Below are 20,893 nucleotides of genomic sequence, written 5' to 3' on the forward strand. Positions count from 1 at the left end.
TGCCCAGTTGTACCACAATTGGTAAAACCCCTGGGGGTTTGAAATGTACACTATACCCCTAGATGAATTCCCTGAGGGGTGTAGTTTGCAAAATGGGGTCACTTGTGGGGGGGTTCCACTGTATTGGTGCTTTGGGGGTCTTGCTAATGCGACATAGCACCCACCATCATTCCACCAGAATTTGTGCTGCAAAATCCAAATATCACTCCTTCCCTTCTGAGTCCTGCCACTTTTTGGTCACACATGAGGCATTGCCGTACTCGGGAGAAATTGGGGCACAGATTTTGGGGTGCTTTTTCTCCTTCATACCTTCTGAAAATGAAAAATTTTGAGCCAGAACTGCATTTGTGTGTAAAAAAATGTAATTTTTCATTTTCACTGCCCAGTTGTATCAAAATTGGTGAAACCCCTGGGGGTTTGAAATGTACACTATACCCCTAGATGAATTCCCTGAGGGGTGTAGTTTGCAAAATGGGGTCACTTGTGGGGGGGGTTCCACTGTATTGGTGCTTTGGGGGTCTTGCTAATGCGACATAGCACCCACCAACATTCCACCACCAAAAATCACTCCTTCCCTTCTGAGTCCTGCCATGCACCCAACTGGTATTTTTTGGTCACATATGAGGCATTGCCATACTCGGGAGAAATTGGGGCACAGATTTTGGGGTGCTTTTTCTCCTTTATACCTTCTGAAAATGAAAAATTTTGAGCCAGAACAGCATTTTTGTGTAAAAAAATGTAATTTTTCATTTTCACTGCCCAGTTGTATCAAAATTGGTGAAACCCCTGGGGGTTTGAAATGTACACTATACCCCTAGATGAATTCCCTGAGGGGTGTAGTTTGCAAAATGGGGTGACTTGTGGGGGGGTTCCACTGTATTGGTGCTTGGGGGGTCTTGCTAATGCAACATAGCACCCACCAACATTCCACCAGAATCTGAGCTGCAAAATCCAAAAATCACTCCTTCCTTTCTGAGTCCTGCCATGCACCCAAATGGTATTTTTTGGTCACATGTGAGGCATTGCCGTACTCGGGAGAAATTGGGGCACAGATTTTGGGGTGCTTTGTCTCCTTCATTCCTTGTGAAAATGAAAAATTTTGAGCCAGAACTGCATTTTTGTGTAAAAAATGTAATTTTGCATTTGCACAGCCCAGTTGTATCAAAATTGGTGAAACCCCTGGGGGTTTGAAATGTACACTATACCCCTAGATGAATTCCCTGAGGGGTGTAGTTTGCAAAATGGGGTCACTTGTGGGGGGTTCCACTGTATTGGTGCTTGGGGGGTCTTGCTAATGCGACATAGCACCCACCAAAATTCCACCAGAATCTGAGCTGCAAAATCCAAAAATCACTCCTTCCCTTCTGAGTCCTGCCATGCACCCAAATGGTATTTTTTGGTCACATGTGAGGCATTGCCGTACTCGGGAGAAATTGGGGCACAGATTTTGGGGTGCTTTTTCTCCTTCATACCTTCTGAAAATGAAAAATTTTGAGCCAGAACTGCATTTTTGTGTAAAAAAATTTAATTTTTCATTTTCTCTGCCCAGTTGTATCAAAATTGGTGAAACCCCTGGGGGTTTGAAATGTACACTATACCCCTAGATGAATTCCCTGAGGGGTGTAGTTTGCAAAATGGGGTCACTTGTGGGGGGGTTCCTAAATTTTAGCATCTTATGGTGCCTAGAAACCTACATGGTGCCTAAAAAATAATCTCATAAAAAGGAGGCTCCAAAATCAAGTAGGTGCTCCTTCTATTATGAAGCCTGTGGTTTGGTCAACGTGCACACTAGGGCCACATATAGGATATTTATGAAAACAAAAGAATTGGGGGAAACAATTTTTAGTCACATTTCTCTAGTAAAATGTACTGTGTTCCTTAGAAAAATGTATTAAAATTGCAAATCTGCAAAAAAAATGAAATTTTGAAATTTCACCTACACTTTGTTTTAATTCCTGTGAAACACCTAAAGGGTTAACAAACTTCCAAAATGCTGTTTTGAATACTGTGAGGGGTGCAGTTTTTGAAATGGTATCATTTATGGGGGTGTCTCACATACAAGTCCCTCAAAGTCACATCAGAACTGAACTGGTCCCTAAAAAAATCAGTGTTTGAAATTTTCTTGAAAATTTGAGAATTTGCTATTCATATTGTAAGCCTCCTAGTGTCCAAAAAAATTAAAAGGAAGTTGAAATAATGATGGAAACATAAAGTAGACATATGGTCTATGTTAGTTATTAACTATTTTGAGTGGTATGATTATTTGTCTCACAAGCAGAAAATTTAACATTTTGCAAATTGCTAAATTTTCCATTTTTTTACGACATTTTGGTATTTTTCACAAAAAAACACAGACTGTATAGACCCAAATTTACCACTAATTTGAAGTACAATGTGTCACGAGAAAACAATCTCAAAATCACTGGGATAAGTAAAAGCAAAAAAAAGTTATCCCCACTTAAGTGATACATGTCAGATTTGAAAAAAAGGGCTCTGTCAGGAACGCAAAAACTGGCTCTGTCAGGAAGGGGTTAATGACTATGTGGCCAAAGCCAGTAATAATTTTTAGACCAAATTTATTTTATTTTTACCTATATTAATCCTTTTAATAGTGTACCAAATAAATTGATCATTGTGCAATAAATATGTGTATATTGGATAAACATTGAATCATGCGTATATATTTTTAAAATATTTAATCCACCATTATTCAATTATCTGTTATTATTCTAATATTTTAATGAAACAATTAGTTGCTGCATCCTTATCTATTGGTCATATTTGTAACTTAACGTAACATACCATTACTTTGCACTTAAGGATTGGCAGACGCCCTCTATACAATTAAGGGAATATTGTTCATTTTGTAACTTACTTACTAAGGACATACAAGTGGCGCCGCCCATCCATTTTCTATAGATATAGATCTATATCAATCTATTTAGTGTTCGAGAGTCCCCAAAACACTGCCATCTGCAGAGACTGAAACTACATCTTTCTCACACATGCACAAACACAGAAGGTAGCAGACTAGCTTTTGCGTCGAGCGGGCTTTCTAATGCCTATATAAATGACCATGGTATGTTCCTTTTGTGGAAGAAAGTTTCAGCTTCATGTACCTATTAAAAAGCATTGTTACCTGATAGAAATGAGTGAGAATTCGAAGTTGAGATCGCATTTTTGGTATTGATTCTTGAAACTCTGAAACTCTTTTATTCTCTTCCTCTTCTTCTGCAGCTGTAACTCCCCACTCTCCCTACAGCAAAAGTAGATTTCATATAATGGTTAATGATTAATTCATTTTTAATCTTGAAGGTGATTTATCAATTTGCTTCAATAAGATGACTAAAGTGTGCTTCAATAAGATGACATAATAAATAATATCTTTCGGTGTCGGCCCGGCACTCCCACAGTGTAGTTCAAACACCATGGTGCCCTCCGGAACAGAGATGTAGAATAAGTTTGAAGCTATCAGCGGCACTCAGTCAGGATTTTTAGTGAGTATATTTGTCAAAGGTAAAACCAACCTTTTGGGGTCTTGTTCACCCCTTTGTCAAGGTGCATGTAAGATCAAAAGAACAGCAAAATGTGCTTATATATACATAGATTTTGAACCATCACACAGCTTTGACACTAGTGGGTGCTGGTTTCTCTCTGTACACGTATAACACATAAAAAATAGTTTGCTAAATGTTGCTTTCACACATATATTGTAAAAAAAAAGTAAGGACCAACCATGCCAGTTTGCAGTGTCTTTTTAAGCCACCAAGGACTAACATGCAGAAAATGTTTTAAACTGTTATGAAACATCCTGCCTTTGTGGTCGAATATACATAACATAATAGCTGTCAATATTAACTTGATGGAGGTGCACAGGTTTTCTAGAATAAGTGAAGGATTTACTTGAAATGCAGGGAGTATTGATAATTTGTACGCCCGTTAAATCATTTTCTCTGAACCGACTGGGGTTCACTGTAGCCCAGAGTAGGGAATGCCAATCCTGGGGCATTTTTTTCAAACCCAGGATCCGGTATTGAAAAATGCTCAATCTTGGGAACACACCCCATCTGTCCACAGATTTACTTATATGGTTGGGTGGCAGGGAGCAGTACTGAAAGGGTGCCTGTGGTGCCTCCGTGCGGGTGGCAGCAGCATCAGCTGGGTGGGAGGTGAGGCCAGGAGTATGCGCATGCACAGTCTAATCCCGAAATCCCAGGATTGGAGATTGAAGTACCTGACACGTTGGGGCCAAATCCCACAATCACAAAGAGTGCGCAGAAAGGAGTGTAGACACTAAGAAATTTAAAATGCCCCCCCCCCCCCCCCCCCTACAACCCCATTATAAATTTAATGGACACTAAAAGTACAGAAATGTCCCAAAGCTGGAGGTTATACTATGAAGTTGCCGTGCTCTTTTCCAAAGATCTACCACACCCAAGGTCAAAACGACAATACCTTGATTTAATTTAGACAGTACTTTGCACGAAAATAGGGTTTAATCCATTTGTATTTATGACAAATGATAGGTGTACTGTACGGAGAAGCATCAAAACTTCCAACATGTAGAAATAGCCTAATAAAGGAAGGTCTTCCCGGTAACATATTTGAAGTCTACAAACTCAATCAACTGGAGCATGTTAAAAGGTTGGTTAAGTCTAAATGAAATTTGCATGCAACATTTGCAAAATCAACTTTGTACTAATGTCAAAAGTACTGTATCTTCTGAAAGAAGACCATGAGGGCTGCAATGTGAACTTTAAAAGAACTTTCATACATGTGTGCAGAACACACATACAAAACATTAGTAGCCAGTCCAAATGAGATAAAAATCATAAAAACCTGGTTAAACCTTTAACTAAAACCAGATTTCTAATCTTGAGCATGATCCTAAACACACTGTCACAAGAGCCAGTTTACTTTAGACTAATGTCAACAGGCTAAAAACAATCTAAGGTGATACTTGATCAAATGGACAATAGACTGGCCACGGTGGTCATGGTGTGCAAATATATTCAATATAAAAGCAGGTTTGTATTGGAGAAAGACTGCACAATAAGCCAAAGATCAAAACATAGAATTTAAGGTGGATACCTATCTACTGCTATAAAAAGATAAGGAAGGATCCCTATATAGTTAGTGTACAACTTTTACTGTAAAATAGTCACTTATACAGTACATGTTTATAGTGAATTCTTAAAGTCTTACATCAAGTTGTAAAACTGTAAATGGTACAAAAAGCAATGGCTTGCTTGCTTAGCAGCTATGAAAAGCTGTATATAAATCCTCTTTGTTGAATGCTCCCCTCTTTCCAGGGCAGCACTATTAATGCAGCAGGTCCATCTAGATCATCAGACCCTCATTCTTTGCTGGTGGAGGGTTTGATTCCAGCCCGTGTGGGGATGGAAGGGGGGAGTGCACTGTTCAGAGAGGCTGCAGTAGACCTCCAATCAGAAGCTTGCACCCCGGTAAGACCATTGGTGTAAGTATAACCTGGCGGGAAGGGGATTGTGCATCAGCACTGCAGACAGGACAAAACCAAAGACAATTGGTGTTGGCTCCTGTGCAGTCGTGATTTGTTGCCAGAACATGCCAGACGCCATGTTTTCAGAGACCTGCTCAAATGCAGAAGACACTGGTAAAATGTCTGAAACAGACTCCTCTAAAGATCAACAGTCTGGGTAGACCATTTGTCTGTACCTCTCAAATACATGCTCATTAGCCAACCCTCACACAATATATTAAGTGGGTCCTATCCCCTGACTGCCCACTTGCCAATTTAAATGACATTTAAGCATGTAAAATATATTAGTAAATAAAAAAAAGTAATGCACCTTCAGATTTAGAAGAAACTACTCTCTGACAAGACATAAAATATACAGTTAAATAATCAGAAGTAGAATAAAAGAATGACAAAGACAAACAAGACCACCAATATAACAAGCCACGGAAAAAGTAACCACCACTCAATTATTTTTAGTGAGAAAGAGGAGGGGGGCACCAGCTGTATGTCTCAATCTGGGAAATCATGCTTTTATCTGTAAAAAGTAAATTATAACTTCTTAATGAACTATTAGTGTCCAGTGAGAAGATGCTATGTAGTTCATCTGAACCACCTACACTAGCATCGGAAGTTCATCGAAATGGCTGTTCCCGACTGAGGAGAACCCCCTTTCTCCTCAGTCGGGAACAGCCGTTTAGATGAACTTACGATGCTAGGGGGCACTATAACTGTCCTAGTGTGTGCTACTGTATTCAATGTTAATTTGCAGTCACAAGTGATCTGAGATCCGTACTTGCAGGAGTAGGACTGCTTTGAGCAATCTCTAAGAGGAGAGAGGGGGTGAGTATTAATGAGAGCATCTCAATCCATTTTCAGTAACAACTTGTAGGACAGCTGTTGCAGCAGAAGTAGTAAACAAGAAGTAAACAATTGAATAACAAAGAAAAGGTAACATTTCAATTATGTAAAAGCATCCTGCTCCTGAGCAGAGTTGGAAAAAACATATTTCAAGTAGGCAAGAGGGGGAGGCATTTTACACTGGTTTTACATTTCTTAAAAAGTGACTCAACTGCTGCTACAGCGCTATAAATTCAAGGTTTTAGAGTCCTGAAGTAAGATGATCAAGTAAATGTAATTATTTAATTCCCATAAAAAAGAAAATTGCTTTTGAAATAAAATATTGACATACCTCCAATTCTCTCGCTTTTTTTCTTTCCTCAAATTGTAATCTTTGTTGCAACTCCTCAAGAGCAGCCCTGTACATTGTTTCCTGGGCATTTTGGAACTGAATGATCTGGTCAAAAACTGCACGAAGTTGATTTAAAAGAGCCTAGAGGGTAATAAAAATAAATAAAAGAATTGCTTAAATGGAACTGCACTCTGAAAAAAAATTTGCTTTGAAATCAATAGATTTAGAAATCATTTTTGTCAAGAACAGCAGAATTATATGTATGAAGAATAACTTCCGTTCACATCATCCTTGCCCAAATGCCAAACAATGTCAAAACTACTGCAGAAGCACTACTGATGTTACCAATGTACAAAAAAATAGATAAGCGGTGATTTTCACAAAAAAAAGTTACACATCCGTGTTCTAATCAGATGCTACATTTATAGCAGGGGTCATTTAGACAACTGATTGGATCTTTTCAAAAGTCAAGATTCAACCCTCAGGCCAAGGAAGTTCTTCTTACATAGAGAATGGGGTATAAAGGAACCTTCTGTGGATTATTTAAGATCGATCTTCCTTCCTTTTTTTTTCTTTTTAAGTATAAATTTAAAGATGCTACTGGCAAAATCTAGCTATTAAAAAACATTGGTTGTACATTTAAATTCTTCTCCAAGAGCCTGTAAGTCATCTAGAGACTAATGCCCCTTTCCCAATGCAGGTCTTAAATGGTATATTGCCGTTTTTTTTCCCCTTTCTAAACGTTTAAGGCTGCAGTGGGAAAGCGCCAGAGTTTATTTACCGGTAAAAATTAACCAGTATTTCAACACGTTTAAAAAGCAGAGTCCTACACGTTTCAGAGCTGTTTTTTTAGGCAGTGGTAATGGCTCTGAAACGGTATTAGTAAAAAAAAAAGTTGGCTCCTGATTGGCCGCCAGGCGGACAGTAGAATCATTCTGAGGAGAGACGGGGAAAGATTAATATCTCTGCGTCTCTCCAGTGTCCGAGTGGGTACCAGCCGGGAAAAGCGCGACTTGAAGAGAAGATGCCGGGATTGTCACCAGTGGACCAGGTGAGTAGGATTTCCTTCCACAGGTACCCCTTTGGATTACTACGGATCCTGGACCCAGGACTCTTCAGCCCTGGAGCCCCGGACCCAGGGACCTACCTACGGGCTCAAGATAGGTAAGTATCAGTGTGTTTGTGTAATGTATGTACTTACTTTTATTTTTCTGGCTTGTCAGTGTGTTTAACTATTTCTTGTACTGTGGTACTACAAGTGCCAGAAGGTCCTTTAATGCCCCGCATGCTGGGACTTGTGGTTCTCCAAGTGCCAGCATGCGGGGGAGGCTTGCTGGGACTCATAGTTCCACGGTATAGGACAATAGTATTTAATCTATTTTTTTACACAAAGATCAGCTCGATGCCCACAGCCCAGGGGCATTGAGGACAGCACCAGGCTTCAGCCTGGTCAGGTAAGTCCTGGAGGGGGCATCAGTGCCATCAGCTCTGAACTACTAAGGAACTGGGGATGCAGAAAAATGGCAGCAGGTGCTCCAGACTGGTGATTCTAAATATTTGGCTGCAGAAGGCAGTTTGTTCACAGAAGGGCTGGAGAATGGTACAATAAGTGTCTGCAGGCAACAGTGAAGCATGGTGACTGTTCTTGCGAAGTGTGGGGCTGCATTTTAACAAATGGAAAATGTTGGGCTGTATTTTAAACAAACCAGGAATGATGGTGAGAAAAACAGGCAGGTACTTAACCATCATGCAGTACCATTAGGGATGTGTCAGAGTGGATCTAAATTTATGTTGCAGCAGGACAACGACCACAAACATTCAGCCAACGTCATTAAGAACTATCTGTAGCACAAACAAGGTGTCCTGGAAGTGATGATATGGCCCCCACAGAGCCATGGTCTCAACATAGAGTCTAGGACTGCATGAAGAGACAGAAGTACGTGAGCAACCCTACATCCACGGAAGATCTGTGGTTAGTTCTCAGAAATTCCTTACAAATCTATAGTATGTGAAAGTGTACCTAAAATAATGCAGTTTTAAACAGTTGTCACACCAAATATTGATTTCATTTAGATTTTTGTGCACTTTATTCAAGTTGCATTTTGTTAATTTAAATAAAAACTTTTATTTTTGAAAAAAAAAATATATTCTATAAATAAAAAAATACATTAATAGCTGCTTTTGGTCATTGGTCATCAACAGCATAAAACTAGAGAATCAAAATTTTGACCGTTTTTGTAATCTATGGCACATTGAAATTTGTAGCGGAGAACATTTTTGAATACAAAACCACATGCATATTGCTTATCACACTGGATTTATTATCAGTTGCATTTAATTTACTCTATTCCACTTTATAAAACAAGTTAGAAGATATGTAACTGAAAACAAAAAACTTACTCTCGAGTCACTATCTAGTAAACAACGAGAAATTATTGTATCCAAAAAGGTGTCATGGGCAGCAATGATATGATCCAAATCCTGTGCTTGTAGCACCTTGTTCCAAAGCTCATCCCAAGAGCATTCTAGAACCTGAGGAGACCAGAGTCAATTATTACTGTAGGTAAAGTAAAGGAGAGGCCATATGTAACCAATAAATTACATAATCAAATACATGTATAAAAGAAAAACACCAAAATACCTCAAATGTGATGTAATACTGCATCTGGTGAATGAAGTGTACCATTTCTGAAGCCAGGACATGACACTGATGAAGCACCCCAGAGAGTTCTGTAATGCAGATTAATGCAAATTAACTTATACGAAAAAAAGAAGAATGATGCGGCTTTCACACCGCAAAACCTGCTTAGACCCGGTATTTAAAATGTTTCTTAAAATGGTTCAGAGCAAGTTAAAACCCCTTTCACACCACACATAAATACCGGGCCTCAAGTAGGTTTGCGGTGTGAAAGCAGCTGGAGAACAGGACACACAGTAGCTATGAGACAAGCTGCTGGTGTCACCACAGTCAGGCTGAGAGGAGCACAATAGAACACAGCAGACAGGAAGCAGCATCCCTGGCATGGCTACAGGCAAGTGGCAATACCCACACGCTGCCCTGCTCACTACAGATCCCTGATGCACTTATCCCACTCATTACATTTGCGCCTATATAAAACAAAAAAAACCACCTACCCTCATCCAACATTTAGGTATTTGTCCTTGAACATAACTGGAAGTGTTCATTTCGAAGTAATTTACCATGATGGTTTGAAAAAAAAAAAAAAAAAGGATTTTTGTAAGAACTTACCATTTGGATCCCTTTTTTTCCAATCCATCCTGGTGACATATCTTAAAACTGGGATGTAGTTGGGTTCAGAGGAGCTAAGGCACCTACACAATGTCTTTAAGAGTAAGGCTTATCCCCTGCTGCATCCCAGAAGACTTCAGTAAAACTTCAAAAGCCCACTAGGAGGCATTACTAAGCACAGCACCTGAATACATTATTATGCACAAATATCAGAAATATCGAATGTCTGGTGAACTGCCATATTTAAACCCTCCACTTCAGGTGTAGAGGTATCAATATCCTACTTCTGCACACAAATATTTTCTTCAGAAAATTCCACTTCCCCCTCCTCATCCGAATCTGGTCTAAGGAGAGTCTGAGACAGTAAGGGGCACCAGGTGCTCTGGGTGTCAGGGGTCATCAAAAACTTCCATAAATGAACTCATTTTATGCACACCCTGTGCTGTGTGCTGCATAACATGTAACAAGGCAGGGTCAGCTTGTGTGATTGGAGGGGTGCTCAGAGTAGGCAGAGATAAAGGAGTTAACCTACGAGAAAGGTTTAGCTCGTCTTTTTGTCTGTGCAGAACCTGCACTAAGTCTGCCACAGATCTGCCCAGGGATGCCGCACACGCAGGTTCAGACTGGACCAGGGGCACAAATCCCCCTGGTTCAACTGCTCACAAGTTAATTTAACAACCCCCCTTCAGCAACTGCAGATTTACACCTTTCTGTCATTGTTAAGAAACACTGTGCAAAGTGAGGCACTGTACAGAATGAAGCAGTGGTACTTTTTTGTAAGCTGCTGCTGTCGCTGACCCACAGTCGTCACAGGAAAGGTACTACTCAGAAGAATCTCAGCTGCAGGACTGTGATAAGGCAAGCTCCTGTACTGGGAAAAATGGTGCCCAGTCTACAGCCAGGAAGAGACCAAGTCCCTACTTCAGCAAAGATGATATGCATTTTGGCGCCATCTCCCTTCAGCCTCTCCCATTGCAGATTCTTCTCACTCCGTGACTCCCCTTGTAAGGGATCACCTTGGAGTACCCCACCGTGCAAAGCTCCTGTAACTGACTTGTTCTCCCATGGAGTGCGCCAGCAAGTCCTGTAAAATGGTGGCGCCATAACGGGGGTACGGTCACCTGAGACCTCCCTCTAACAGGGAGCTGGTGACGTGTCCTTCCAAGGCCCAACAGACATCTCCATGTTAAAGTAGTGCTTTCTCACCAGGTCACAGGACCCTCACAGGAAAGCGCTTCTGTCCGCCCCTGTAGTGCTAAATAACAGTGTAAAGAGGTTTCCTGAGGGAACCTCACACTGAGCCTGCTGCTAGCTAAGAGAAATTACTAAAATAAAAAATCCTAACTAAACTAATCTGGCTGCATCACACAGCCCCATAGCATATGCATCCACTCCTGTGGGCACCGAAATGAAACTTAAGTCATCGGGGATGCAGCAGGGGACGAGCCTCCCTCTTAAAGACATAGCATAGGTGCCTTGGCTCCTCTGGACCAGACTACATCCCATGGTTAAGCTGTGTCACCAGGATGGACAAAAGAGAAAGGTGGTGGTAGCAGAACTATTCTGACCTCACAACACGTGATGTATGGTATATGTAGCTCTTAAGAACGATGCACCTTGGCTCGCTGTTTAAGCACAGGCAGTAAACTTTTCATAAGGTGTGGAGGCTTTTATAACAGTACTTTATACCGCTGAAACAATCACCAAAACAATTGCTGCAGAGGACAAATGGGGCTCCTGTCTTGGAGATCAATTAAGATAGTGGACTTTGAATGGAGAAGTCACTCCGTTCAGGCGATTTGCATAGCTACTGCAGAATTCTTGGCGAGTACAACCATGAAAAAACCAAGGGGTATGCTGCTTAGTCTAGACACATACCAGCCCTTCGATATGGAGGCTTGGCCTCATTTGAGAAATTTTGATCCATTGTTTATCAAACTAATACAATATTTCTACACCCAGCCAACCACAACTTTACAAGTAAATGGGACATGGGGTGAGCCAATATATATGTATAGAGGAAGCCATCAGGTATGTCCTCTATCCCCTCTAGTATTTAACTTCTGTATAGACCTGCTGTTTAGTGTTCCTCAATCATGTTCAGTTTTTCAGGGTACATGGGTAGGGGGAAGCAGATATTAAAATAACCGCTTACGTGGATGATGTTTTACTTTACATAATTAATCCAAAAATAAGATCTAGACACATACTGCATGAAATTCAGAAGTATGGAGACATTTCAAGTTACAAAGAAAAGGTACTTGTTTCCTAGCACGGCCACAAATCTTGGCCACCGGGGGTAATTTTAGTGGCCTGCGACGCGACCGACGCGATGCCCCCGATTTTTCCATTGAAATGCATTGAAAATAGTGAAAAATCGGGTCGGTCGCATCGTGTGCGCCTAAAAAAGGTGAAATGGTCCACCCGCGATGGCCGCGATTTCCCCATAGGGAACAATGTTAAATGCCTCAACTTACCCGCGATGACCCCGATTTCCCATAGGAAACCATGTTAAATGGGTCAATTTACCCAAATCATCATAGGGAAGAATGGTAAATGGGCCAGAAAGCCCAAAAAACCCCCCTGACCAGTGAAATGTCCCCCCAAAAGTAGTTCACGCCACCCCGCGATGAACGTGAACCCGAAGCGTGGCGAGCGCAGCGAGTCCGCGAGGGGCGGCGGTACGCGTCCTCCGACCTTTTCATACCCCCCACTATCCACTAGGGCGTGGAGTGAGAATAGAATAGTGTGGCGAGCGCAGCGAGCCCGAAGCGTGGCGAGCCCCGCGAGGGGACGCGGATACCTTCACAGGTAAACGCGTCCCTTCGCGGGCTTCACAGGTATCTGCTGCGCTCGCCACGCTTCGGGCTCAGTGGCTCGCCACACTATTCTATTCTCACTCCACGCCCTAGTGGATAGTGGGGGTATGAAAAAGTCGGAGGACGCGTACCGCTGCGCTCGCCACGCTTCGGGTTCACGTTGATCATGTGGTGGCGTAAACTACTTTTGGGGGGACATTTCAATGTTCAGGGGTGTTTTTGGGCCATTTACCATTGTTCCTATTATAATTTGGCTAAATTGAGCCATTTCACATTGTTTCCTATGGGAAATCGTGGTAATCGCGGGTAAATTGAGGCATTTAACATTGTTCTCTATGGGGAAATCGCGGGCATCGCGTCTGGCCCATCGCACCCGATTTTTTTGAGCATGCGATGGCCCCGATTTTACCCCGATGACCGCGATTATGATCGTTGTGGCCGTGCTAGGAAACAAGTACCAAAGAAAATGTATCCAAGTCTGTGGGGATGTATTTACACCCGAGGGTACATATTAGAAAATCCACTCCTGATGAATTGGGCACAGTCCTTCATTGATTATCTGGTAATGCAACTCAAAAATTAAAATGATGTAATTGTGATGATTAATTCTGCACATGCAATTCTATGAACAGCCGATGAGCTAGAGGGCTGGAGGCATCTTCTATTATCATATATGGGTAGAGCTGGTAAAATGGGATGCAGTTACAATCCCGGCGTTCAAAATCCCGACGCCGGAATCCTGACACTTTCTCCCTCTGTGGGTGTCCACAACACCCATAGGAGGGAGAATAAAATAGTGTGCCGAGCCTAGCGAGGCACCGGGCCCGCTGCATGGCGAGCGCAGCAAGCCCGCAAAGAGGGGGGGGACACGGAATTTCGGGGGTCGGGATTCCGGCGTCAGGATTTTGAACACCGGGATTCCGGCCGCTGGGATTTAGAACCACTCCCAGTAAAATATGGTGACCTTTTCCAGATGATTGTATTTACGTCACTCATCCGCTTTTCTCAAAAAGGAAGGGCAACCCATATTAAAAGATAACTTCTCATTTGGTCTACTTGGAGATCGCGTTCAATGTAAAAATCCATTTGGTTTCACATTGTATTAGCATCTTAGCCCTATCTTCGCTTTTAGAAAGACTTAGGTTGTGATCAATAATTGATGTATTGTAGGTCTTTAAATGTATGATTAGCCTCTTTAAAATGTCTCGCAACTGGCTGGTCTTCTGTTTTTCCTAAGAGAGCTGCCTTAGTGGAAGACTTATGTAAAGCCATTCACTCTTTAAACATTGTGGAAGTTTGTCTAACAGTTTAAACTCTCACTAGAAACTACTTTTTATTCAATGGGTAGCATTACAGACAATGACAGGGATGTGCAATGGGATCAACGTCACCCCAACGTTTGCGAACATATTTACTTTGCTAGACATATTTTTTTTTAATGGGAAGAAAATGTAAGAGCCAGACAAGCTTGGCCAGCCCAAAGCGTGGCGAGCCCCGCGAGGGACGCGGAATACATGTAAAGTAATCCATGTCCCCTCGCCACACCATCTAAAATCAACTCCACGCCGAAGTGGATAGTGGGGGTATGAAAAGGTCGTAGGACGCGGGCTTGCTGCGCTCGCCACGCGTGGGGGTGGCGTTGACAATGTAAGCATTTAACATTGTAAGCACCCATCAGAGTGCTTGTACAATTAAAAATCGCATCACATGCCGCTATATTGCATGCGATGCGATTGTATACGATGCACTTCGATCAAAAATCGGGGGCGCCATGCTAGGAAACAAGTACCAATTTATCTTCTGCACCGTTGACTCCCCTGGAACATAATGTGCTTTAAAAAGGCCTGTCATTTGTTCCTACGACTAGACACAAGGAGGTAGAGTGGAAAATTGATTTACATCGCAACCTTCGGGTTAAGGAGTTTTTTCAACACCAAGCCCCTAATAAAAGCACCAGACAAGCATCAGGATTATTTACGATTACATAGCAAGTCTACTTTTGATCCGCCTTCTCAAAATCCGTCCCTTAAATCTTTCTCGCCTGCTTGACAACTCCATCACTAAACTGGATAAAATACAACCAGATCATCATCACATTTTGTCTAAAGGTGAACATCCAGCATTACAATCCTTGTCTAAACATCAGGATATAATAGTGCATCCAGTGGACAAAGGGGGTGGCATAGTTGTCCAAGACCGTGACCAATATTTACTAAATCTGGACACTCATTTGGCAGATGTGAAGACGTAAAGGAAACTTCCTGGCGACCCAACATCTATTTTTAAGAAGGAATTAGATCAGATACTCCTTCAGGCGGCCCAGGAAGGTCACATTAGCAAAAAAGTTCATAAACCCTTATCTTCAGATTTTCCCATCACCCCAGTGATGTATTCCATCCCTAAAATTCACAAGGACTGCAAGAATCCTCCAGTTCGACCAATCATCTTCGCAAATGGCTCCCTTTGCCAGCCGATTGCCCAGTTTCTCGATACCCTGATTCAACCCTTTGTCATGACACAACCACATTTATTGAAGGACACTACTCAGTTCATTATTAAATTAGAACTGCATGATATCCCATCTACTGCATTATTAAGTACCATGAATGTATCCGACTCATATACCGTTATCCCCCACACCAAAAGGACTGTCTGTGATGCGTGCTATTTTGACATTAATTTTGATCGTTTAGACATTTCTTTATTTTTATTTTTCATATTAACAAAAAATTATTTTTTACACAACAGTAATTCTTATTTACAGCTCACTGGATGCACGATGGGGTCCAATGTGGCCCCGTCGCTAGAGAATATTTATATGTTTTTCCAAGAGACTAATTTTTTTTTTCACAGATGTGAATATTTCTAAACACATTTTGTTTTATGCACGCTACATGGATCTCCTGATGGGTGTGGGGAGGTAGCCATGATGAGTTGTCGACTTATTAATTATTAATAATATGAATAGGTTAGATAACCCTATCAAATTAACTATGCAGGTTCATCGTTTTCATATTAATTATCTTGATGTGTCCATTCATTTGAAAGATGGAAACATACAAACTACAGTGTTTACAAAAACTACTGATAGGAATACCCTCCTTCACCATGGTAGTCACCATGCTCCTAGTTTGAAGAGGGGTCTTCCACGTTCCCAAATGCTACGCATTGCAAGAATCACCAGTGATCATGACTTGCTTGATCAGGCTTTAGACACTGTGGTTAATACATTTTTAGAACGAGAGTATGACTTCTTAAAAAAAAAAAAAAAAAAAGGAGGTACTACAGATCCCTAGATCACAGTTAATATTTAAAACCAAAAACACCTGATATTAATAAAAGAATCCAGTTTGTGACCACTTTCTCTACCAGTGCGGCATTACCTCGGGTTCTAAATGCCACATGGCCATTGGTCTCTAGTGACCAGGATTTACCATGTTTTTCTAAAACTTCTTTAATGCCTAGCTTTAAAAGAGGTCGCAATATTCGAGACCTCTTAGTTAAGACTAATTTAACTCCACCATTGCCAAGCGGCACTCAAATTAAAGCTCCGGGCTGTTACAGATGCCATACGTGCACAGCTTGCCGGTATCTAAACACAGGTACATTCTTTAAACATCCCAGATCTGGTCACAAATATAAAGTCAATCAAGTTGCCACTTGTACTACTCCGTTTGTAATCTATATTATCAAATGCCTGTGCGAGCTATATTATGTTGGTCAAACTAGTAGACCAGGCATGTCCAACATTGGCCCTCCAGATGTTTTGAAACTACACATCCCAGCATGCTTTGCAATAGTTTTAGCATTCTCTAATAGCAAAACTGTGGCAAAGCATGCTGGGATGTGTAGTTTCACAACATCTGGAACGCCAACGTTGGACATGCCTGTAGTAGACCATTCCGAGAAAGATCTGCAGCACATCGCTCAGCAATTAAAAATGGTCTAGCCAGTAAAGACATCGACCAACCTGTCGCTCGCCATTTTAAGTCCAATCAACATACTTTGGCTAGTCTACGCTACCAGATTATTGACCATGTACCTATGCCTCCCCGCGGTGGAGATACACAAAAAAGGCTCCTTCAAAGGGAGACACATTTGCTAAAGTAATATTATCTGCCAGTAAGCCAATTTATACTTAGCAATTATCTTTAAAACACACAGAGATTGCGGTCCTGCTTTGACATTCCCATATGTGAATAGTTCCATGTTTTTAACTTTATCTTTATTATAGTCACTCCCGTTCACTATCACTACTTTTAATTGCGTGTGCCTGTATACGGTCTAGCCTACGCGCACACCTTAATGACCTAGTGCACTTGCCATCCTGCTGGCGGCGGGTTACCCTGACAACTGACATATGTCACGTTGTGGTATGCCCTGCCGGAAGCGCACCTACGTGTTCAGCGTGGCTCATTTATCACGTAAGTTTGTTTGCTTACTTAAAATGTGTTTATCATCTAGTCCAAGGGTGCTCAAACTATTTTGCTCTGGGACCCCATCAGACATAAAAATTATTACAAGACCCCAGCAAGTTACTACTGAATGATTGCCACATGTGTGAACCATGTGCACTGCAGGGGGGCAGATGTAAAATGTGCAGAGAGAATTAGATTTGGGTGAGGTATTTTGTTTCTGTGCAGGGTAAATACTGGCTACTTTATTTTTACACTGCAATATAGATCCCCACCCAAATCTAATTCTCTCTGCACAAGTTACATCTGCCCCCCTGCAGTGCACATGGTTTTGTCCATCTAAGAAGGATTTTGTTAGAAAGAGTGATCTAGAATAAGGCCCAACGTACACCATTCTCTCAAACAAGGGAAGGGAATCCCTCGACTTGTTTACTCACTGTATGATCCAGGGTTTCTAATTAAGAAAGACAGAAAGAGGGAGGAATCTAGCAACATCACAATCGAGGTGACTGTACTCATGTTGTTGTGCATTGCATACATTCTGAAACATGTTTCTTTTTATTGTTTCATTGGCCATGTTTAAATTGCTGTACAGATTTTGTTCTGAATGCAAACATGTGAAAGTACATATCACCCTTATGTGAACCACCTACTACCTGCATAGCATTTTACCTTGCATTTTTCTATATAAAAGAAATGCAAGTGCTGTACCTTTACTGCTGCAACAGTACAAGGACAGAAATCCCTTCTGCTGCATTACTGTATATGATTGCACTATATGATCACCCTAAAATATAAAAAAAAAAATACTGCAAACTACAATACAAAAATATTTTATTGTCTAATATTGTATTACAACTAAGCCATATAATTGTGAACAAAGTTGTATGACCTAATTAGAAAAAAAATGGATGCCTTATTGAAGAAGCAATTATGAGGGGACATATTGTATAAGGGGACATATTGTATAAACCTACATACTGTAGCTTTTAAGAAAACGTTTAAATATAGACCACAGGCAGTCAATAGGAAGAAATAATAATAATAAAATATAAATTGAAGCTTTATCCTGTTTATTAAAACTAGTCTATGCAAGCAGGAAAAAAAACTGTTCATGATTCAATGTTTTTCTAATAGCACTTAAAGCACTATGATTCTTACTCTTAATTAAGCAATTTGTAGGATTTGCCTGGGCAATTTAGACATTTATTGGATTTGACTGTGCTTAAAACAGACTGAAAAAGTTAATCTCTTCTCACTGTGCCCACGTTTATTCCCTTCCATGACCTCCAGAAAATATAAGCAATTCATAACTCATCTGAATGCACACTTTTTAGTTACATGTGCACAAATGAAAGAACAAGATTTTGGCACTTACCGGTCTTAACGAGTCTTAACGATGGTGTATAGATCGGTGATTAGTCGAGCCAGGCACTTAAAATTGTATAGTGTGTAACTGGCTCCTCACCCTATACCCTCCCCCCTAGTACCCTAAGAGAGACGGCAATACGAGATTCTATAGAAAACATGAACATTTTCAAGACATACCTTACAGGACAATAATTTTAAGCAAGTACACTAAATACAGTCACCGTGGCTTGGCCGGGCAAGTGAGAAGACGGAGGGTGGGTGAGCTCCGTAAATATCCTGCTTAATATCCTGCCCATCTCTACCTGAGCAGTAGTAGTAGTATGTTTATTTATAAGGCGCCAAAAAGTGTCCGCAGTGCCGTACATAGCAAACAAAAAACAAATTACAAGGGAACGTACAGGGTGTGTTGATAAAATACAGCATAAATAGGGGTATAACTGTTAGAACTAAAATCAGCATCAGTTCTGAAGTAGGTGTCGAAATTGTCGAGGAGACTGAAGATGAAGTTGAGGAAGGGAAGAACAGGGCAGGAGCACTGGTGAGGTAAAGAGGTAGGGGGAGTACGTGAGGAAGGAGGGCCCTACTCATAAGAGTAAACAGACTAAAAGGAGGTGGGTGGACAAACGTAAAACAATAGGATAAGTAGGAACGGATGGGAACGGATGGAGGGGTAGGGTAGGCAGGATAGGAGGAGGAGGAGGAGGAGGAGGAATAGGCTAGTCGGAAGAAGTGGGTTTTGAGGGAGCAATTGAAGGGGGTAAGGGAATCAGAAAGCCTGATGGGTGGCGGGAGGTTGTTCCAGTGCAGGCAGGCAGCACGAGAGAAGTCTGTTCTTCCTAACATCTCCCTTAATGGTCCACTGCACCTGCTGAGCCGCTTCATATCAGTGTGCGGGCTTGGATGCCTAGCGGCCTCTACTCCGGCCTGATCCTGACCATATTGAGGTGGTGTCTCATGGTGCGGTGTGCCGACTGCAGAACAGCTGTGAAAGCTGCCTGCTGGCGGGCTGAATACTGTGCAGGACCAGATGCAAGGCACTGCTCTGCTGCTGGAGCTGATATTCCTGCACAGCCCGTGGTTTTTCTGAGCGGCTTGTGGAGGGCTGGGCCTCCTGTGATCCGTACTCCCGTCCCTTCAGATGCGGGTGCCATTTTGGATCCTCCAACAGCTACAACTGGAAAGGTGTGTTTGCAGTGTGGCCCACTACCAGACTCCGCTGGTGCCTCTTGCCAGGCGATTCGGTTGGTAGGTGCGACTGGTGACTCTACAGGGGTTTAGCGGTATGTGAGCGGGAGTTGTCTCCTTTGGGGCACACTGCTCGCGTCGCACGGAGATACCGATGCCATCTTGCTTGTCTGTCTCCTGGGCTACGATAACTGTGGTAAATTACTCCTGTCTACATTGGACGCCTCTTGCCTGTCCGGAACCTGTAAGCGCCATGGAGATATCCACCACACAAATATTCAATGTGATCCATGCCTCTACTGCACGGCTCCTAAGATTGATGCTGTATACCTGCGGAGGCAGCAGGGTTGTGGAAGATCGCCTACATGTGTCCACTGCATATGAGGCTCTTATCGCTACTGTACCAGCCTTGGATACGCACTCTGCCGTGACTCTACTTGCAGTGAAATTTTACAGTTATCCTGATCCTGCAATCCATATCTATGATGGAACTTGTTTGAGAACCTCTTTTCTCGCTCCTGGAACAGATGCATGGTCATTGTAAGTCCAACGGGGCCCTTCCCACTCTCTCTCCTTTACCTTTGATGGCCACTTTAGGACTCTGGAACCATACAGTTATTAACCCTGAATACTGAATACCATCCGGTTTCTTCCCGAAATGCTGAAGACAAATTACGTATCACTTTTCTGTTCTATTATGGCTCTGTGGACTGGCCGGACTGAGATCTTGCATGACATTGGTATTTCGTACCATTGGTACACGTCCCAGAGCCTCCCCCATGGACGGGAGAGCGTTGAGAATTCTGAAAAACCTTGCAGACAAACTGACTGGCAGATACCACAATGAGTAAACCCTATTAAAGTTAACAAAAATGTATGGGCGTCTGCCCAATAAGTGTCACGACACACCCAGAGAAACTGCCAAAGAGGAAACCACTGAACATGTGGAAAGAAGGGAAATCCAAAGTAAGAATCTGTCATGAGGCTGCAGTATAAGTTTGACTGCTAGAAAATCCTAACCAGAGACTGTCTAGCAGCCAGTTTTTCTAGCATATATGTAAAGTTGCAAAAATCCATATTTCGCATTTAAAATGATGTATGGCACAACCCCCAGAGAGCAAACTATAATAGGTTGGTTACGGTGAACAACCAAAACCACTCACA

At 41.9% G+C, this 20,893-nt stretch overlaps 1 protein-coding gene across 1 annotated transcript in view; it reads right to left on the reverse strand.

The window, feature by feature from the left end:
- The window catches only part of TUBGCP3 (tubulin gamma complex component 3), a 161,076-nt gene that overhangs the window by 7,886 nt on the left and 132,297 nt on the right, over window positions 1–20,893 (reverse strand). The window contains exons 18-21 of the mRNA XM_083168687.1: window positions 9,331–9,419; window positions 9,090–9,221; window positions 6,690–6,830; window positions 3,140–3,256 (exon numbers count right to left, since the gene is read on the reverse strand). Coding sequence (XP_083024813.1) covers window positions 3,140–3,256; window positions 6,690–6,830; window positions 9,090–9,221; window positions 9,331–9,419 — 479 coding nt within the window. The remainder of the gene's footprint in view (window positions 1–3,139; window positions 3,257–6,689; window positions 6,831–9,089; window positions 9,222–9,330; window positions 9,420–20,893) is intronic.

Source organism: Crinia signifera, chromosome 2 (genome assembly GCF_055691185.1).
Source record: "Crinia signifera chromosome 2, ASM5569118v1, whole genome shotgun sequence".
NCBI classification, from domain to species: Eukaryota; Metazoa; Chordata; class Amphibia; order Anura; family Myobatrachidae; genus Crinia; species Crinia signifera.